The sequence below is a fragment of the Sardina pilchardus genome, chromosome 9 (assembly GCF_963854185.1).
Source record: "Sardina pilchardus chromosome 9, fSarPil1.1, whole genome shotgun sequence".
Classification (NCBI taxonomy): domain Eukaryota; kingdom Metazoa; phylum Chordata; class Actinopteri; order Clupeiformes; family Clupeidae; genus Sardina; species Sardina pilchardus.
In genome coordinates this window covers 15,907,496-15,927,491 of record NC_085002.1, presented here as the reverse complement: position 1 = coordinate 15,927,491, position 19,996 = coordinate 15,907,496, and the positions used below count along the sequence as shown (strand labels likewise).

Here is a 19,996-nt window from a genome sequence, read left to right as displayed (position 1 = left end):
AGTTATTTGCATTAACATGAAACAATCTAAACAAACATATCCCCTGTGCAGGGCGAGATGTCAAACCTTGAAAATTCCATGGTCTCCATCATTCAAGTCTTCCACAAATACTCAGGGCACAAGTGCCATCTGAAGAAAGCTGATCTCAAGGACCTCATCAACTATGAGATGTCACATTTTCTTAATGTAGGTTGAACTACATATGAAGAGCTTTTTTCCAAAATGCTATCAATCCATTTTTGAAAACATGAATAAGTCTTGTTATTGTTGTGTATTTCAGGTAATATCAATACAAGTGCAATTGTAGAGGTTTGATTGAGTAAATATAAATCAATTAACGATAACCCAATTCAAGTTCCACTGAAATTACTGAAAAAATTATTATTAAAAAAATTATACATGAAAATGCATTAAAATATTGAATATAGCATTTTGGAAAAGAGCTCTTCATATTGTCCTTGCTTATATCCTGGCAACAAATTTACTTGTGATGATATCTGCAATGGCACTCAGAGCCCTCAACTCAAAGTTCTAACACGTTTCAATTACTGTCTTGACAACAGAAAGTCAAGGACAGCGAGACGCTTGACCAGCTTTTCACTGACATCGATCAGAATGGAGACTTAGAGATCGACTTCCAAGAGTTCATAGCTCTTATCGCCATGGTGACATCAGCATGCCATGACCTCGTCCCTGCACATCACTAATGAAGAAGTGCATGTGTAGGCTATGTGATTGTGGAACGTAAAAAATAAAAAATACCATGAATAAAAAGGATCTTGTACAGACTAACTTCATCTTGAATTTCCCCTTGGGGATCAATAAAGTATCTATCTATCTATATCTATCTATATCTATCTATCAATCAAACATTGTTTGGAACCATGTATGCATAGGCTATAATACCCAATGAGTACACCTTTGTATGAAGTATTCAGTATATAGCCTACCAAATGAAACAGTGTAAAACTACATTTAAAACAAATCTAAACTATATCAGTTTACATTATTAATAAATTGAGTAGGCCTACATGGTAATGGAATACATCCAATAAAGACTCAATCTATCCAAATGTACAATCTGCTATCATAAATGTATCAAATGGTTATATATTTCAGATTTTAGAGTAAGGAATATCATTATTGTAGTAATTAATGCATTAATTGTCATGTTTATGGAACATTTGTCAAAAGTGACTTACAATAGCTGACTAACAATTAACAACAGTTAACATTAACATAACAATAGGCCTACTACTGATTTATAGCACAACAACCCATTCAAAAATAACATTAATAAAATAATAATTCCAACAATACCTTAACTACCTAATCATGTTTACAAAGTATGACTCCACCATCAAGATAGCACACACAAAAAGTCTTCCTTTTGATCTCATGGTGCTGACAGAAGGCAGAGACAACAGACGCTCATCAGGGAAGCGAAATTGAGATGAGGAATAGCAGATCTAGCTGGTTATTAGCAGTGAGGAAATTTAGAGCAAACGTGGAGGTTTAAGGAGATTTTGTATAAAGTAAAGAGCAGTTCCGTTATATTTTATCTTAACCATTTGTGAGCCTTTCCTGGGATGGCTATCTGGCAACTGCGGCATTTGTGGAGGAAATTACACACAAATTGCCCATTCCCTGCCCACAACATCCATTAACACATCACGTGACAACATGAGACATTATTATGTGGCTAACAAATCCATTACTGGTGTCAATGACTAGAACCAGCTCTGAGGAATCAAACAGACATACAGACAAAATGCTCTTCTCTGGCGTACGATTTTCTACAGTGCAGGTAACTGAGGAAATTAATTCACCTTTTTCTTTTTTTAAAACTGATATTTGGGTTTCAGAGTTCTATATGATGTGTAAAAATGCTGAGGTTCAACCAAATTACATTTGAATTAGACTAAATTAAAAACTGTTGTTTCTTAAAACTTCCTAATTTTGATACTGCGAGACATCAAATTCGATCATGTACAGAATAAGGTAAGTGGAAAGGAACAAAAGTGATGTGTTCTCATTACGCCACTACATGGACTTTGAAATGAGTAAAATAGTGCTGCAATATTAGTGTTGCAGTTATATATGTTTGTCAATGTTAATGTCTCAACATTTAGCTGTACTTAGATAGAAATACAATTTGTCACATAGGTTCAACCTGCAGTGCTTTGATATGTGGCTCATCCCCATGGGTGAACTGACACGGCACATAATCTCTGGTTTTACAGAAATATAACTATCACTATGAAACCAGAGTGCATTTGTGGTGTCAGTAGTGTCTAAAGTAATACTTGCAGTTTGATGTAGAAGTTCTTGTCGCACTTTGACATAATGAAGACTTGACTTGATGACGTGTTGAATCACCTTATTTTGTTCATGTGGAATTGATGTATTGTACAGATTTAAATCAAGCAGATTAAATGCACTTGTTCTTTAATATGAGATTGAGAAACAGTCAAATGTCATAGTAATCCATTCAACAGAACATTCATATATACATATATTGATGTTCAAAAGCTTGTAAAAGTTTTCCAGGAAATATATCACCATCTCATAATGTGGCAAATATGGCCTTGATAGTGTGCTTTCATCAAATAATCCTCCATTTGTAGCAATTACCAGATCCACTCTGTACAAATGAAATAATTAACAAGTACCTACGCAGCTTCCCAAAATGATCACATTTCCTCATCTGTATTTGAAAGATGTTGTCAAGCACTCCTCTATATTCTATACTCACTATATCTTTGACAGGTTTTAGATTATTTGAATAGAGAGAGTGTAATTTCCTTGCAGTCGCAGCTGACGTTATTTGCATTAACATGGAAACAATCTAATCAAACAACACATCCCATGTGCAGGACGACATGTCAGACCTTGAAAACTCCATGGTCAACATTGTTAATGTCTTCCTCAAGTACTCAGGCCACAAGAGCCACCTGAAGAGGGCTGAGCTCCAGGACCTCATCAATAGGGAGATGAAACATTTTATCAAGGTGAGTACATTTTTCCTTGTGGATTACTGCGATGGACTAGTTGCATGAAAGGCTCGTGGTGGGCCTGTTTATTTACTGTGGAGCCAGGTGTATCCAAACCTGCCGCTATTCTGAACGCAATTAGTGTCTACACGGGCCGGTTGGGTGTTGCACCTAGTGAATCAGCACATTATGATGAAGAAGGCTGTGTAGACACTAATTACATTCAGAATAGTGGCAGGTTCAAAGACACCTGGCTCCCCAGGAAACAAACAATCTTACTGAGAGCCTCTCGTGCAACTAGTCCACAGAAAGGATTAGCTCCCAAACTTGGTCATCCTACCACTGGGGGGCACTGCAATAAGCAAAATCCTTAAAAGCGTTGATGTGTTTCTCACATATGATTGTCCGTGAGGTAATAGGAGTTGCCAGATGACAAGTGGTGATATTTATACTACTTATTTGGCATGGGGGAAAAAAAAAAATCAAAAGCTGGCATTGATGAAATTCAGATCAAGCCTCACAAATCAAATTCATTTTCATTTTCAAAAACGTTTTGACTTAAGTTGCCAAGCTGCCGAACAGGAAGTGAGCTTGTATCTTTGGCAAACTGACCTGGAACTTGCTGTGAGTGCACACTGTCTTTGCTTTAACACAATAGCATAACGTTTCCTTGGTAACTATGCCCTACTCCTGCCAGGCTCCTTGGCCTGCTCATGACTGTTTGTAGCAATATTTTGGCATTCATTATTAGAAATTATAGAAAAACATTTGCAGTGTGTTCATATCAGGCTTAATCCCACAATATAAAGTTTTTTTGTCTTTATCACAGAAAGTTGAAGATGACGAGACACTTGACCAACTTTTTTCTGACCTGGACCACAATGGTGACATGGGGATGGACCTGAAGGGGTTCCTAAATCTTATTGCCAAAGTGACATCAGCTTGTCATGACTCCTTCTCTGTGTGTGAAAAGAAAAAGACATAGTGTTTGAAACATACGTACTCATACTCACTGGCCTTCCCTGTGCTTTAATTGTCATACCCTGTTATGTCTGTAATTAAGTGTTGTCTGTTGATGTCATCTTAGCCTAAATCACTGTTCTGTATGTGTATTTATTTACTTATCTATTCTATTTCATCCTGTTTTATTATTTGTTAGCTTATGCACTATGTACAGCACTTTGGTCAGTGTGAGCTGTGGTTAAATGTGCTCTATAAATAACCTTTACTTATTTACTTACTAACTTACTTCCTATAATAGCCTCAAGTTGAAGCAGGTATGGCATCAATATGCAGTCTAATCTTGAAATTGATTAAATATATGCAAAACAGATCCAAAGTACCAAAACCTATCCAGTTCACTAAACATGTATCCGTCTTAGTTAACCATAGTTGCATTAAATACATAAGCACAGCCATTCAAATTTTCTAAAAATAATTATTTGAGGCCATGAGTAATTGATGTATTATGTCAGACCAAAAAAGCTTACCCTTGCAGATGGCATTCCAGAAATTCCAGAATCCTTTGCCATGAATCCTCTTGAGCTGCAGCATGTTTGGCAAGATGTCCACCCCATATCGTCATCACTGGCAAACGACAGCAAAAACAACATATGAAAAAAAACACAACAGGTTTAAACTCATTTATGGCTATTCTTTGTAACATTATCTGTGCCAGATAGACTCACAAACATTTGTGGCCATAATAAGCATTTGCCAATGTTTAGCGCCAAGGTTAATACAGCATTTTTAAAATTATAATATGCCTCTTATGTGATTAATTTAATGTCACACCATCAATGCCAGTAAATATTCGGTGGTGTTCTTATTCTGATTATTAGAGTGCATGCACTCTACTGTTATCCGATATCTTATTATTATTTTTCTTCTAACGAATTTGTGCGTCTAATTCAGCCTCAACCGTTTAACGTAGAAACTTCATTCAAACTGTGTCGCGTAGATCTTACTTATGTGACTTCAGCTATGTATTTTTCAACTTTGTAACTTTTATACTTTTTTAACTATGAATTGAAAACTTAAACATTTCTCCATAGACTTAACATTGCGCCGCCATGTTGGATACCAACAACCAGCTACTTCACGGGCATGGTAGGCTAGTCCTTGGCTAACTAGCATAGCTATGACTAGCATTAGCTGCGCAGCCTCATAGTGAGTGAGTCTGAGGCTAACCAAAGCCCATTTGACACAACAGGGTCGTTTATGAGGGTTAATTCCGAAAGACTGAAACCTGAGTTCTGAGCTATAATTTAGCACACATAACCAGTTCATTGCAGGATTCTGGGAGCCAATCAGATTGTAGGATTCCAACAGCCAATCAGATTGCAGGATTCCAACAGCCAATCAGATTGCAGGATCCTGAGGGCCAATCAGATTGCAGGATTCCAACAGCCAATCAGATTGCAGGATTCTGGGAGCCAATCAAATTGCAGGATTCTGGGAGCCAATCAGATTGCAGGATTCTGGGAGCCAGACAGATTGCAGGATTCCAACAACCAATCAGATTGCAGGATTCTGGGGGCCAATCAGATTGCAGGATTCTGGGGGCCAATCAGATTGCAGGATTCTGGGAGCCAATCAGATTGCAGGATTCTGGGAGCCAATCAGATTGCAGGATTCCAACAGCCAATCAGATTGCAGGATTCCAACAGCCAATCAGATTGCAGGATTCCGGGAGCCAATCAGATTGCAGGATTCTGGGGGCCAATCAGATTGCAGGATTCTGGGAGCCAATCAGATTGCAAGATTCTGGGGGCCAATCAGATTGCAGGATTCCAACAGCCAATCAGATTGCAGGATTCCGGGAGCCAATCAAATTGCAGGATTCTGGGAGCCAATCAGATTGCAGGATTCTGGGAGCCAATCAGATTGCAGGATTCCAACAACCAATCAGATTGCAGGATTCCGGGAGCCAATCAGATTGCAGGATTCCAACAGCCAATCAGATTGCAGGATTTCAACAGCCAATCAAATTGCAGGATTCTGGGAGCCAATCAGATTGCAGGATTCCAACAGCCAATCAGTTTGCAGGATTCTGGGAGCCAATCAGATTGCAGGATTCCAACAACCAATCAAATTACGGGATTCTGGGGGCCAATCAGATTACAGGATTCTGGGAGCCAATCAGATTGCAGGATTCTGGGAGCCAATCAAATTGCAGGATTACAACAGCCAATCAGATTGCAGGATTCTGGGAGCCAATCAGATTGCAGGATTCTGGGAGCCAATCAAATTGCAGGATTCTGGGAGCCAATCAGATATATAGATAGATATAGATATACCGTTTAACGTAGAGACTTCATTCAAACTGCTCTGCGTAGGTCTTACTTAGGTGACTTCAGCTATGTATTTTTCAACTTTGTAACTTTTATACTTTTTGAACGATTAAATAAAAACTATTACAATTTCCCCATAGACTTAACATTGCGATTATGACATCACAATGGCAATTAGAATCCTATGCTAGAACTCTCTCTCCCTCAGGCCAAAGATCCTTAATTATTGACAAGATAGAGCAACGTAAATGCATCTCTATGGAAGCAAAATTCGAACAGTTCCGGTCTGCTTAACCTCTTAGGGCTTAGCGGCAACATACGTGGACAGAACATTTTAGCTTGTATGTCCACAATCGTGTTCACTACTGTATTGGGGATGCTTTGGACACGTATAGGGGCACTTATGCTTCCATCTGGTGGTGTCAGAAGTGTCTAACATACTACGGTAAAAAAACAAAATGGCGGCAAACACAAGCGAAAATTCAAGTGGCCGCTCCATACACAAACATCTTCCAGGTAAAAAATCCTGTATTATTTTATAGCTTATTCTTATTTAGGTATTTAAAGAAGCGTTGAACATTAGTCATGACAAAAAAAAACGGGAAAAAAACTGTAAAATAAGAACTTAGCATGTCGCTAAACATGACGTACACGTATGTGTACGCAGGGACTGAAGTTCCTAGAGAAAAAAATAGAAAAAAAGTTTTTCTGGTGTAGCTAAAAGCTGTACATTGTCTAAATGTAATAAATAACAATTCAACAACTAAACACATATACATAAATAGATTAGTTGGGTTAAAAATGTCAGTAAACCCTCTGGATCATCAGTATGCCACTGCCCCACACACACAGCACACTGCCCCCCACTCCACCCCACCCCACACAAACACACCTGATTGCAATTCACGTGTACCACACTTTTCCATGCAATCCACTACACTTACAATATTTCTCAACTTTTCACACACACACACACACACACACACACACACACACACACACACACACACACACACACACACACACACACGCACACACGACTGCCGTCCTACCCCACCTTCACCTAACTACCCCTACTTCACTGCATCATAGGAAGCCACACTACTTACAGACAACATACAGCCCACCAAACCACTGTATCATCATATGACACTGCCCCACATACACAGCACACTGGCTAACACTCCTCCCACCACCCATCACACACACACACACTGCCCCTTACCAGTGTCTTATTAGCCACATACATACAACACACTGCCCACCACACTCTGGATCATCAGTATGCCACTGCCCCACACACACATGACACTGCCCCCCCACTCCCCCCCACCAACACACACACTTACAGGCTCCCTCTACTAGCTCGACCCCAGGTAGTTGGGTTGGCCCCTTGAGCCGTGGATCTGCCCAAGACTTCTTCTGTCCCTTGGTGCTCCCCCCCCCCCCCACACATACATCATTCACCCCCTGCATCTTACTCTTACCACCCCCCCCCCCCCCCCAAATGCTTTTTGCACTTGCCCCTGCCCCTGGCCAACCCCCCATCACACACACACACACACACACTGCCCCTTACCAGTGCCTTATTAGCCACATACATACAACACACTGCCCACCACCTCCGGATAATCTGACACTGCCCCACATACACAGCACACTGGCCAACCCCCTCATCACACACACACACACACACACACACACACACACACACACACACACACACACACACACACACACACACACTGCCCCTACCAGGGTCTTATTAGCCACATACATACAACACACTGCCCACCACCCTCTGGATCATCAGTATGCCACTGCCCCACACACACAGCACACTGACCCCCCCCCCACCAACACACACACTTACAGGCTCCCTCTACTAGCTCGACCCCAGGTAGTTGGGTTGGCCCCTTGAGCCGTGGATCTGCCCAAGATTTCTTCTGTCCCTTGGTGCTCCCCCCCCCCCCACATCATTCACCCCCTGCATCTTACTCTTACCCCCCCCCCCCCCCCAATGCTTTTTGCACTTGCCCCTGGCCAACCCCCCATCACACACACACACACACACTGCCCCTCCTTACCAGTGCCTTATTATCCACAGACATACAACACACTGCCCACCACCCTCTGGATCATCAGTATGCCACTGCCCCCCACACACAGCACACTGACCCCCCCCCCCCCCCCCCCCCCCATTATTCAAAACATGTTAAAAAAAAATGTGTGCATGTGTTCATGCACATTGATTCATGCAAAAGCAGTCAGGGAAGAACTGCTGGGTTCAATGTGCAAAAAAGAGAGTTTTTCATTCTATTACATGCTTGTGTTTTATGGAAGTTCGGACCCAGCGTCCACATATGTGGACATCATTTTTCTCTAAAAGTACATCATATCAAAAGATGATGCTTAGTTTTTATTCTAATTAGGTTCAAATAAGCCCAAAAAGCATAGTGAAATAAAAATTGCATGTAAAAAAACAGCTTGGGCCTTAGGAGGTTAAAGGGGCGTGTTGCAAAGACGTCATAGTGGGATATCGATCTCTGTCAGATCGGCAACCCACACAAGCAGTGCATTTCGAATGTTAGCAGGTCTGCTTAAAGGGGGATTTAGCCCCCCTCCCCCTTGTGAAGACAGAACGCGGAAATTATGGAACGTTTGCGCCTCTCGCTCCGCTTTAAAGATGAACTGAACTGAAATAATTAACGTTGAAGACGTGTTGGTTATCACAATTACAAATAAACTGCACTAAAAATTTGAATAAAAAAAATCAATACATAGCCTTTTTTAAGCAACACAAAAAAATGTGTTTGTTAGTATTAGAACGCTCAATTCCAATGACGTCACTGGCATGGTAGGGCCTCAGAAGCAACAGCTGCAACATATGATATACTCACGAAAATGAGCTATTTTAATGTCATGGGTTACACATTTTGAGCATCTGATGGACAGGCATGTAGTGTCTGACTATCACCAGATGGGGGACGATCAGTTTCAGGCCCCAGCACCCCTTAGGTTAAGAAAAAACGTTGACACAAGTCAGACGCACGCCTAGTCACTTTGCGCCAATAAACGCTATAATACAACATTATGCAGGATTAAACAGAAATCACAACTAGAATAATTTTGTTGACAAGGGAGGGGGTAGAGAGAATAAAATACAGATGATCAATTTCGTCATCATATAGCAGTTTGATGGAGTAGGCTTCTTGAAACTGGTTCTCAAACTTTTCATCCTAGCCTACCTGTTCAACGTGCAGTCCTATAGGCTATATTTAAAAAAAAAAAACGTAGCCCAATTATATGCCCACGTATGCCTGCTTTAAACATAGGATGAAAGGGAAAAAAATAATTCCAGCTAGTCAATAGGAATACTGATGTATAATATTAGCCTTAATGTGCAGTATGCAGAATAGGCATGGCTGCATAATCTGATCAAAATGACACAGCTGTTTTGAATTATGGTTATGGGGTTTGTCAGACGCCTTTGTCGAGTTAAGGCTATGTTTATTGTTAAGCATTCAGCTATTGTATTTGTGCCACCACGTACTGACCGACAAGGAAATCGCTTGCTAAGATCTGCACGCCACTTATACCCGAGTGCACGGAGAAGTTTTGCCGTGTATTGTAGGCAAGTGCAGAGTTGGCAAATTTGTTCGTTGTGGATGCTGATGGATATTGCATGGATGGATATTCCACGGATACCTCGTACTATGTACAGCTATTTCTGTGATTTGAACTCAGAAATTGAACTTGAACTGCATTAACAATCTGCCCTGAGACGGTGAACATCAGCTAGCTTCAGGGTGAGTAGAAAGGGACATCGTGTAACAGACCCGCTGTGGTTGTTAGCAGCTTATAAACGCATTATGATCGTGATATGTCGTCGGAGTCATGACTTAATATGGAGTCTATGGTCAGAGTGCTGGCTTGTTTAGTTTGACATAAGACGTGTTTCTAACGTGTTTAGAGGCTGGAAGTGAGCCCTTTCCCTAGGTTGGATCGTTTGTTGTCTAGCTAGCTTGTTTTGTGACTATGTCCCAGTGTGTCAGTTTGTTTTGTTGAACGCTAAAGCCTACAGTTAGCTTTATTTGTGTGTGTATGCGATTATACGTTTTTGTATTTTGACGACAACGTTACATCCAGCCTTTTGCCTAGTAGACATGCTGGGGATAACTAAACCCCTGCCTGGCGTGTGCGTTTCAGCGCCCTGTTTTGCGGCAGATAGCATTGGTGGTTTGCTCTACACCGCACGTACGGTAGCATCACTTGACTCGTGGAAACTTTTTTCAAAATCCACTTGGGCTTGTAAGATGTTGTAAAGTGACTTTCTGTCACCGACCCTGTTGTGTCAGAAGCACAGCTCTCTAAATAGTTTGTTGACTTAAAAAAAATGTTTGCTACAGACTCGAAATCTGGCTGTCGGAGGGCTAGCCAGTTTAGGCAGATAGGACTAACTATGCGTTGAGGGCTGGTTCCTTGTCAAAGTACCCTGCGGGGAAAAGGTTACTCAACCCCAGCTGTTACCTTATACATTTCATTACTGCAGCCAGGGGCCTAGTCCTGTTAGTTTCCGTGTCCTTAGCCATGTCAGTTAGCCCAAATGGACTCTAGTTAGCCACAGACCCACTATCTACGATGCTGCGCAGCTAGTGCTAGTCATAGGCGCTAGACTGGCTTACCATGCCAGTGACGTAGCTGGTTGTTGAAATCCAACATGGCGGCGCCCGTGTAACAACAACACCACTTTCACCGTATCATTTTGTCCCTTTAAACAAATCCAGCCGTTTTAATCATTGTACCAATGAGAAGAAATAAAATACATCTGTTATATCACATTTACTTCAAATTTCAGTTCAGTTCATCTTTAACCCTCTCTGCTCAGGCTGAGGGAGAGAGAGTTCTAGCATAGGATTCTAATTGCCATTGTGATGTCATACAATCTGGCTCTAATAAGACTACAGATCCTGTTCAACTGTTTCCTGTGCGTCCTGAGCAGAAATGTTTGCATTTTCATGCACTCGTAATTCCCTGGAATTACTTTCTCTAGTTATCATTCAAATTCTAGTTTGACTAATGTGTGAGGTACATACATTTTTTGGGTCGCGTTGTCCACAGAGACATGCGTGCGTTGGGCGCGTAAGGGGGTTCAATTAGGTGGCCAGCACCTGGGTAGGACAGACGGCTGAACAGGTGAGATTTGCCTGCAGCTTGCAGTCTTTTCTCAATCTAAGAACAAAACAAAAATACAAGGAAACAATTAATTCCACAAAGGAGAAGCACAAGAGAAGATAAATGCTTCACTGTATAGTGGATTTCAATTCTGATAGCTACCTCTTAGAAATTAAACACTGACAATCTAATTCTGTAAAGAAACCAACAAAGAATAATTCACCAATGAGTGAACATGAAATGTCGCCAAAACAAAAAAGGAGCAACATCCGTCACATCAAAACAAAAGCTTAATCTCTTCAGTTTATAGACATGTCATATGACCAGCTTTTAATGTGACTGGTTACACCACAAAGAGAGGTCAAGAGATGCTCTACCTCATCTGCATTCTCCTGAGCAGCACAGCTCATGTCGTCCTCTCCCAATATGTACAGCAGGGGGCAGCACATGTTCTCAACCTACACCGTGCAAATACATTAAAAAGTGAGAAGGAAATCCAATGTCTGTCAATAACTCAGAAGTTCATCAGTGCTTGAGGTGTATGATATCACTGTACCTGCACATAATTTTCTAATGGAATGGATCTTGGTGAAGACACTTCTTTGAAACTGACGTAACCCCTCTCATCATAACTCCAGTGCTTCTGATTTCTGTTTGAAATATGAATCAGATTACACAAATCATTTAAATGGTAGAAAGTAGAGCCTACACATTTTAGGTCTAAAACGAGATGACATGAATATTGCACTTCAAGCAAACAACTTATTTAGCTGCAATAATGACTTAACTCTTCAAAGCTTTCTTTCAGTCCACCGTCACTTGAAAATTTGTTGAAACTGCCCAAAGGACCGTTAATGGCAACTACACATCTAGGCTGGGAGAGATGTTTAAGTGGAAGAAAATATGTACAATATCATCATTGTCATTTCAGTACAGTAGCTCCTGCCCCTGCCTCAAGTCATGTCTCTATGTTCATGCGTCTCTATGGGTAAGGGACATAAAAGTATGAAAGACCGGCTTGGATAGCTGCAAAGCTATGCCTTATGCTCAGATAAAACCAAACATTTTGAGATCATGTTTAAAAGTGGTTTTGTGAACAAGAAGGAAGGTCATCGTAGATGTGATTCACATGCCTGTGACTATACATGTGGCTTTGGTCCACTGTAATTCATCAGTAATTACCTCCATACTTACATGGACAGAGAGCTGAGAGGCTATCCGCAGGGACAGATACACCCCAAATGAGAGGCCCATTAATGCGATCCTGTCCTCACACACCTGTGGGTGGTCCTGCAGGAGCTGGAAGGCAGCCTGGGCGAAACAAAATGTCCAAACTTCCAACTTCAAAGAACATTTATTCCATATTTGATATGTAAATACACTACCGTAGTAATATTTTGACTATTATTCTGAAATAGATGATGAAACTGTTTTATAATTTTAGCAGAATTCACTCCTGGCTGATTATTATTCTCTAGACAGTGCTGAAGCACTATTTCCATGAACTAAACAGGACTTTCTGGGCATGACTCACAAACAATGCTCCTGCAAAATGCCTTACCTGGAAGTAAGAGTCTCCCACATTGATATGGTTTGGGGGTCCTGGGATGTCTTTATGGCCAAAGTAAGCCAAGGCGAAACTAACCAGGCCGTGCGATGCAAACAGGGCAGAGCGGTACTCTACCAGACCCCCTCCCATCCCCCAGAGGTCCAGTACAGCAGGGAATGGGCCTGGTCCTGGGGGAACAAACCAGTAACAGGTTTACAGCGATGAAGACTCCTGTGCCTGAAGCTATCTGAAATTTTGGAAGCCGTAAAAAAAAATCATCTATTTTCAAATCTTGTACAGCCCTGCATTTACTGTATTTGAACTCTGAACTGCTACGGTAGATGTGAGGCCATGTTTCCACCTTTACACAGAGGTTGCGATTAAATGCTTCAGCTGAGTGATAATGATGCCCCCCTCCCCCCTCCGCTCACCTGGTGGGAGAAACATGGTGCCCACCACACCATTCTGCCGAACCTCAATCCGGCGTACTCCAGGTGCCATGTAACACCTATCCACCACTGCTGCAGCCAGCTCCTGTCCTACTCCGGATCCTTCCCCTCTGTTGTCCTCCGGCTTCACATGCCCATCTAGCAGAGCCAGACTCACTGAATAAGGAGTCTCAACATCTCTCTTGCGCAGTCTGCAGCAAGACACAACACAAATCACACATTTTCCCAAAGCAACTATTAGACATGGCCAAACATATGGCATTAACTTATTATATTGACACTAACAAACTAAATAAGATCATAAGGAAGGCTGGCTTTGTGTTGGGGTCAGCCCTAGAGCCCCTGGAGTTGGTGGTGGACAGAAGGATGCTGCACAAACTTTTCAATATATTGGACAATACCACTCATCCACTACACAATGTACTGGTAAAACAAAAAAGTATTTTCAATTGGAGGCTACGCCAACTAAGCTGTAAGAAAGACAGATACAGAAAGACTTTTATACCCACTGCAATAGCACTTTATAATGACTCCCATCTGGGCAGAGAGAAAGGAATAACATTTTAAATATGTATTTCCCCTTGGGGATGAATAAAGTGTATCTATCTATCTATCTATCTATTATACTGTTTTTTACACTTAAAAGATTATCTGTTCTGTACTATTACCAGGCAATTTATTCCTCAATTACTCGTAAAATATTTTCTGTGTTAGATTATGGTGTGTGTAGTTATTTCATGTTATTACATGCAGCCTTGTCTATTATCATGTACTCAAAACACATTTATAACACCTGTGTGCTGGCATCCTACCTGAGTCCCTCTCTACCTCCAAGAGCAGGCTGTAGAGCCCAGAAGAGTCCCATTGGTTCACAGCCCACATAGGAGCCACCCACCGATGCATCCCGCATCACTAGGAGAATTCAGCAGCTACATGTTATATTGAAATACTATAACAACCCTGTCTATTTCAAAGCAGGGTTCTACAAGGACACACATGTCAGCTCATTTTACATCTGCATAACTAAGACTAAAACTACTCACTGAGTCAGAAATTAGAACTCAGATCTTAAAACTGTTGCTGTGTTACACTACTATTTGATGTATTACTATGTAGGCCTACAAGACTTACAGTTTATTGCACCCTGTGAATCTGTGTGATAGTGAGACAGTGCTTCCCAGAGATCTCCGTCCTCACTGGTCATGTGAGCCCGTACGGTGATGGGTCGATGGGACGGCAGATGGCGTGCCTCAATGCTGATGGGCTCATCTATCAGGGCACGCGCTGGCCTGGCTTTCAACAGGGGAGCAGGACGGCTGGTGCTTCTCCATCGGAACTGAGCTAGATGTGGAAAAATTACCACCAGACATTACAGATTTGTGTGGCATATAGCCTACACTCTACTCAAGCTCTGAATGTTGAAACATGTGTAGGCCTACATGAGCCAGTGGGAGTCATGTTATGAGCTAAAAATATCAGAAAAGCCGAAAGCTGCTACAAGAGAAGAGGTTTGGCTCCCCTGCCCAAATAATACGGCACACATGAATGTAGGCCTAGTGTAGAAAGTGGGGTTAAGTTGTCAGTTATAATCATCCAAATTAAAAGCATACTTGAAATATGTGTGGAATGAATGTACATTATACAAGTTTTACTTATTGAATGGAATTTTCATTATATTCTAATTATATGCCCAGCTGAAGTATCATGTTGAAAATGTTGCCATTATACGATCCTCTTGCAAAAAAAACAAAAAAAAAAAAACAAATGCAGACTACAGCATTTCTTCGTGGCAGCCTACAGTGCAGTAAGAGCCTATTACAATACAGTGCAATAGCTAACCAATGCAGTTATTTGTGTAAAGGTCAGCTTAAATAAAGTTGTGCTCACTGGCCTGTTAAAAAACTTGAATTGGGTCAAGTGAGTCTTACCTCGGCTGCACACTTTCCGACGAAGATTGCCACAGAAGAGTTGACCAAATACTCTGACCGGGCAACCTACATGCAGTGTGAAGGCCATTACTGTGTTTCGTCAACGCCCCAGAGCCAAGAAAAAAAACAAGCCTTTATTAAATAATATACTCATAAAAAAAAGACTGATATGTTAACTGGCTGTAGAAAGTCTAGTCTAGGTAGGCTATAGGAGGTTGAATGACTTTGTGTCAGTTCCCGGGAGAACTTTGAGACGAAAGCCACCAGGTGTGACGAAGATTGCGTAGCCTATCCAGTAACTTCATGCAGGCTGTTACACGCATAGTAATTTATTATCGCTGCACTAGAGATTAGGACGAAGACTTAAAACTAGCATAGGCCTACTAGTCAGGGAGCATTTTCACCGAAATAAAGTCCCGTGGGATTTTTTTGATGAAAGCAAGCCACCCATTCAGATGTCTCAAGGGCACACCAAATAACAATAAAAAACATGTTGGCAGTCTGAAATATTGTGCTGGCCAGCATGGTGGACCACACATAGAAACTGTATCCTTGCCGCATATTTCCGGCTATACCGCAACCTAAAATGTATTTGTTTGGTCATTTTCTTTCCTGTTTCATCCATATTCAGCTTCAGTAACTCCAAGTATATGAAATAATAATGGTTACATGTCGCTATTCAGACATGTCATTAGTCAGACATTAGCACCCAATTGTCGGAGTAGCAGCATTTTCATTTAAAAAAAAACATACCACTACTCCGACATTTTTTGTTTCCATTGTCGGAATAGGGGCATGATACTATATAGTTTTGAAACATGCCGCTTTTCCGGCATGAATAATTGTAATGTGCTCATGCGAAAATGTGCCCAAATCAAAACGATTCCTAACCCTAACCGTCAGTAGCCTACAGGTGGATATGCTTTATTTTACATTAGGTGCTGCTCAAGCGTAAATGTGCCTAACCCTAAAACTATGCCTAACCTTAACCGTCAGTAAAGGCATGTGTTTATTACAATGTGCCCAATCCTTAACTATTCCTAACCTTAACCGTCAGTAAGGGAATGTGTTTATGTGTGCGTAACCCTAAACATCAGTAAGCGTACAATGTGCCTAACCGTAACCGTCATTAAAAGGCATGCGTTCATTACCTTAGTAATAGTTGTGTAAATGTGTGTAACTGTATGTAATGTGCGTAAATGTGCGCAAATCAAAATAATCCCTACCCTTAATCGTCAGTAAAGACGTGTCGGAATAACGGCATGAAAAACTGTCTGAACACCGGGATGTCTGAATAGAAACATGTCTGAATAATGGCATGTCGGAATAGGGAGTGAATGCCAATAATAATATGAATCTCTGAAGGGTACCACTCGTGACAGAAGGCATGGTGGTCAGCCAGTCATAGCCTACCACATAACAGATGCCACCAACATAGCAAAGGTGCCACTGAAGCGACTCCTGTCCCATGTGAAGACAAAGATGGAACTCACTGGCTATCTTGCTGAGAAGATGCTGGTGAAAGCTCATGCAGAAGAGAAGCAGATGGTTGTTGCATGGGGTTGACAGTGCCGAGCTACTCACAGGAATGTCGACCACCTTCATAGTCAGCAGGAAGAGGCCGACACTAAACTTCTGCATGCTGCTGAAGCAACTGCAAGTGGGGCTTCAATCATAAACATTCACTCACCTGATACCGACGTCTTTGTTCTGGCTCTCCGCCGGTATCCTGAGTTATGCACCAACACCAACTTCGTGACTGGAGTTGGTACGAAGCGACGTGTCATTCCTCTGGGACCCATCTACGAAGCTCTGGGGCCAAACAAGGCAGCTGCTTTGCCAGGATTGCATGCCTTTAGTGGAGCTGATAACACGGGGGGCTTTGCTGGCAGAGGCAAACTTGCTTTCTGGAAGATCTTCCGTGACGCAAGGGATGACAGCAATGAGATATCTGCATTGACAAGTCTGGGAACCATGCGCTGGCCAAGTGATGCCATATATGATGGTCTCGAAGAGTTTCTCTGCAAGGTTTACCTGCCAGGGACCAAGACTACCAAGATGGAAAAATTGAGATGGTGGCTATTCACAAAGAAACAGGCCGAGTCAGAGAGGTTGCCACCTACACAAGCTGCACTGCAACAAGCAATCTTGCGGGCACACTACCAAGCAATGATCTGGAACAATGACACTGTTCCAAACCCAGAGGTACCATCGCCACAGGACTATGGCTGGAACTTGGAAGACGATGTATGGGTTCCAGTGATGACCAAGGAACAGCCTGCACCAAATGCGGTCATCCAGCTGGTGAAGTGCGGCTGTTCAAAATCCAAGTGTGACAATGCGAGGTGTTCATGTCGTAAAGCAGGACTCGGCTGCACAGAGTTATGTGCCTTTGACCCCAGTGAGGGATGTGACAATCCTGAGCAGCCCACCACATCACTCAATGATGAAGAGGATGAAGACTCAGGAGATGACGAGGACGATGTTGAAAACTTCATATAAACTGTGTGTTAACTGAAAGCATGACACTCATTGCGTAATGTGTAACATCACATTTATAATATACATTGTGAATTGGAGTTCATTGTGATTTTCAGTTGATTTAGTCTACAAACATAAGATGATGCCTTTATTTCTATGCCGAGTCAATAAACGTATTCATTCCAGAAAAGATTACTGTTATCAGACCACTACTTCAGTTATCAGACTTTTCAGCAACGAATAGCATAATAAACGAATCATTATTTTCACCATTTATTACTAGCTTGCATAATTAACCCCTTCGCATTCCGACAGATTTGCCTGAAAAACGCCTCTCCAAATTGAAATGGTTGCTGTATCCCAACCCTTTGTGCTATTGAGATGAAAACACCCATTTTGGAAAGCAGACACCCTCTAGTTTTGTAATCTATTGTCAGTTTCACTGTAAAGGGTTCTGCTGAAAACTGGGAACTTTTGAAGTTTTTGTCATTTTTTCCCCTCGCCAAAGAAAAAAATATATACATAGACATTAAATAGTCCTTTTACTGTAATGTATCAGGTTATAGACATAATGGAACAAAGGCCACAAATCTGAACAACTTGTATTTCAAATTTGAAAACAAAATATCAAAAATTGTGTTTTCTACACCATTTTATATGTGGGTATGCCTAGGCGTTTTTGCAAAGTCCTATTTTTGGAGACCAAAATGTTGTTATTTTCTTATATGCTTCACAATTTTTCCCAGCACAATATTTCAGACTGCCAACATGTTTTTTATTGTTATTTGGGGTGTCCTTGAGACAGTTGGATGGGTGGCTTGCTTTCATCAAAAAAATCCCACGGGACTTTTTTGGCTCCTTGACTATACCGGTATTTGTTGAACTTTGAACTGTTGCTGTTGGCTGTGACAAGTGCGGAAAAGTAGACAGTAGGTTAAGAGAATGTCTAAATAGACGGGCTCTGGTAGGTCTAACCTGCATACATTTCAGACGTCCCGAATTTAGTAGCCTCGGGGTGCAGGACTAGCCCTAAGCCCCTTTCACATTCACCGAATTTAACGCTAAATCAGCCGAATTTAACGTTAAGGCTGTTCCTTTCACATTGACGACACGGGGTGGGGAGTCAACCCGCCTCGGCAATCCAACCCGTCTCGGGGGGTAGTATCAGAGCCGAGCCGTGTTGAATATGAAAGGAACAGAGGTCAACCCCGCTATTAGGGGTGTGTGACTGATGACGTATTTGGCCAGGCAGGAGGTTAAAATACAGGAAACACACAAGAGACATTGGGTATTTCTCAAAGTCAAGAGCTCGTCCTTGATAGAGTGCTTTCTTTCAAGTCGAGTGCTAGAGAGACAAGGCTACACACCTTCCCAGTACCCCCTCCAGCCGTCAAGATCGCATGCAATGGAACAGCCTAGCGAGTGTGGAAGTGCACGTCAATTGTGCACGGTTCCGGCTGCGCGCTTAATTAGAACCGTGGAAATTGTGCTGCTTTTACAGGAGTTCCGACAACTGCAGCTGCACTTTCCTCTAAATAAACTTTTTGGAGTAGCCTACAGTATTTCCACATTCGACTTGGTCTTCACATATCACAATCCGTAGTTTAATATTTCGTTTTTTTATTTAGTAGTTTTATAATTATGTTAGTGTCAATGGAAAGTCATACCGATAATTGGCAACAGCAACGGTAATGTTAAACTTCTACAAAGTTCGTATTGGGCGAAATTCTGAGATGAATTAATAACAAGTCTATCACAACTTGTTCATGCACATTGACATATGCATTTATGATGAATATGCACAATAAACTTGATAAATGCCTGAGCAAATATACGATGGCATTAACAGAACACTTGATAAATCATATTTAGCCTACATTAACACGCACTGCTTCTTTGCATCTACTTTCCATCTCCCTCTCTCTTTTTTTTTAACCGCACCGTCAGAAATTTTCTAATTCTTCATACGCAAAGGATTGTGGGTTATTTCTTCACTCCGAGGATCCATCGATGCATCCTCCAAAATTCTCCGAAATTCTCAGAACGAAGGACTCAGTACTTGCTAGAATTTGAAAGCATCCTTGACTTTGGAACAGTGCTTGACGAGATTTGATGACGTAACGTCCTT

At 41.6% G+C, this 19,996-nt stretch overlaps 1 protein-coding gene across 1 annotated transcript; it reads right to left on the bottom strand.

The window, feature by feature from the left end:
- Window positions 1-3,603: 3,603 nt before the first annotated feature.
- LOC134092854 (acyl-coenzyme A thioesterase 5-like) lies at window positions 3,604-18,828 on the bottom strand. Its single transcript, XM_062545972.1, has 13 exons — window positions 18,738-18,828; window positions 15,388-15,477; window positions 14,591-14,800; window positions 14,272-14,371; window positions 13,442-13,650; window positions 13,023-13,198; window positions 12,656-12,772; window positions 12,250-12,335; window positions 12,018-12,111; window positions 11,839-11,919; window positions 11,383-11,518; window positions 4,484-4,580; window positions 3,604-3,952 (listed from the first exon to the last, which is right to left on the bottom strand). Exons 2-13 carry the CDS (start codon window positions 15,473-15,475, stop codon window positions 3,931-3,933), a joined length of 1,416 nt encoding a protein of 471 aa, XP_062401956.1. The 5' UTR covers window positions 15,476-15,477; window positions 18,738-18,828; the 3' UTR covers window positions 3,604-3,930.
- Window positions 18,829-19,996: the final 1,168 nt, after the last annotated feature.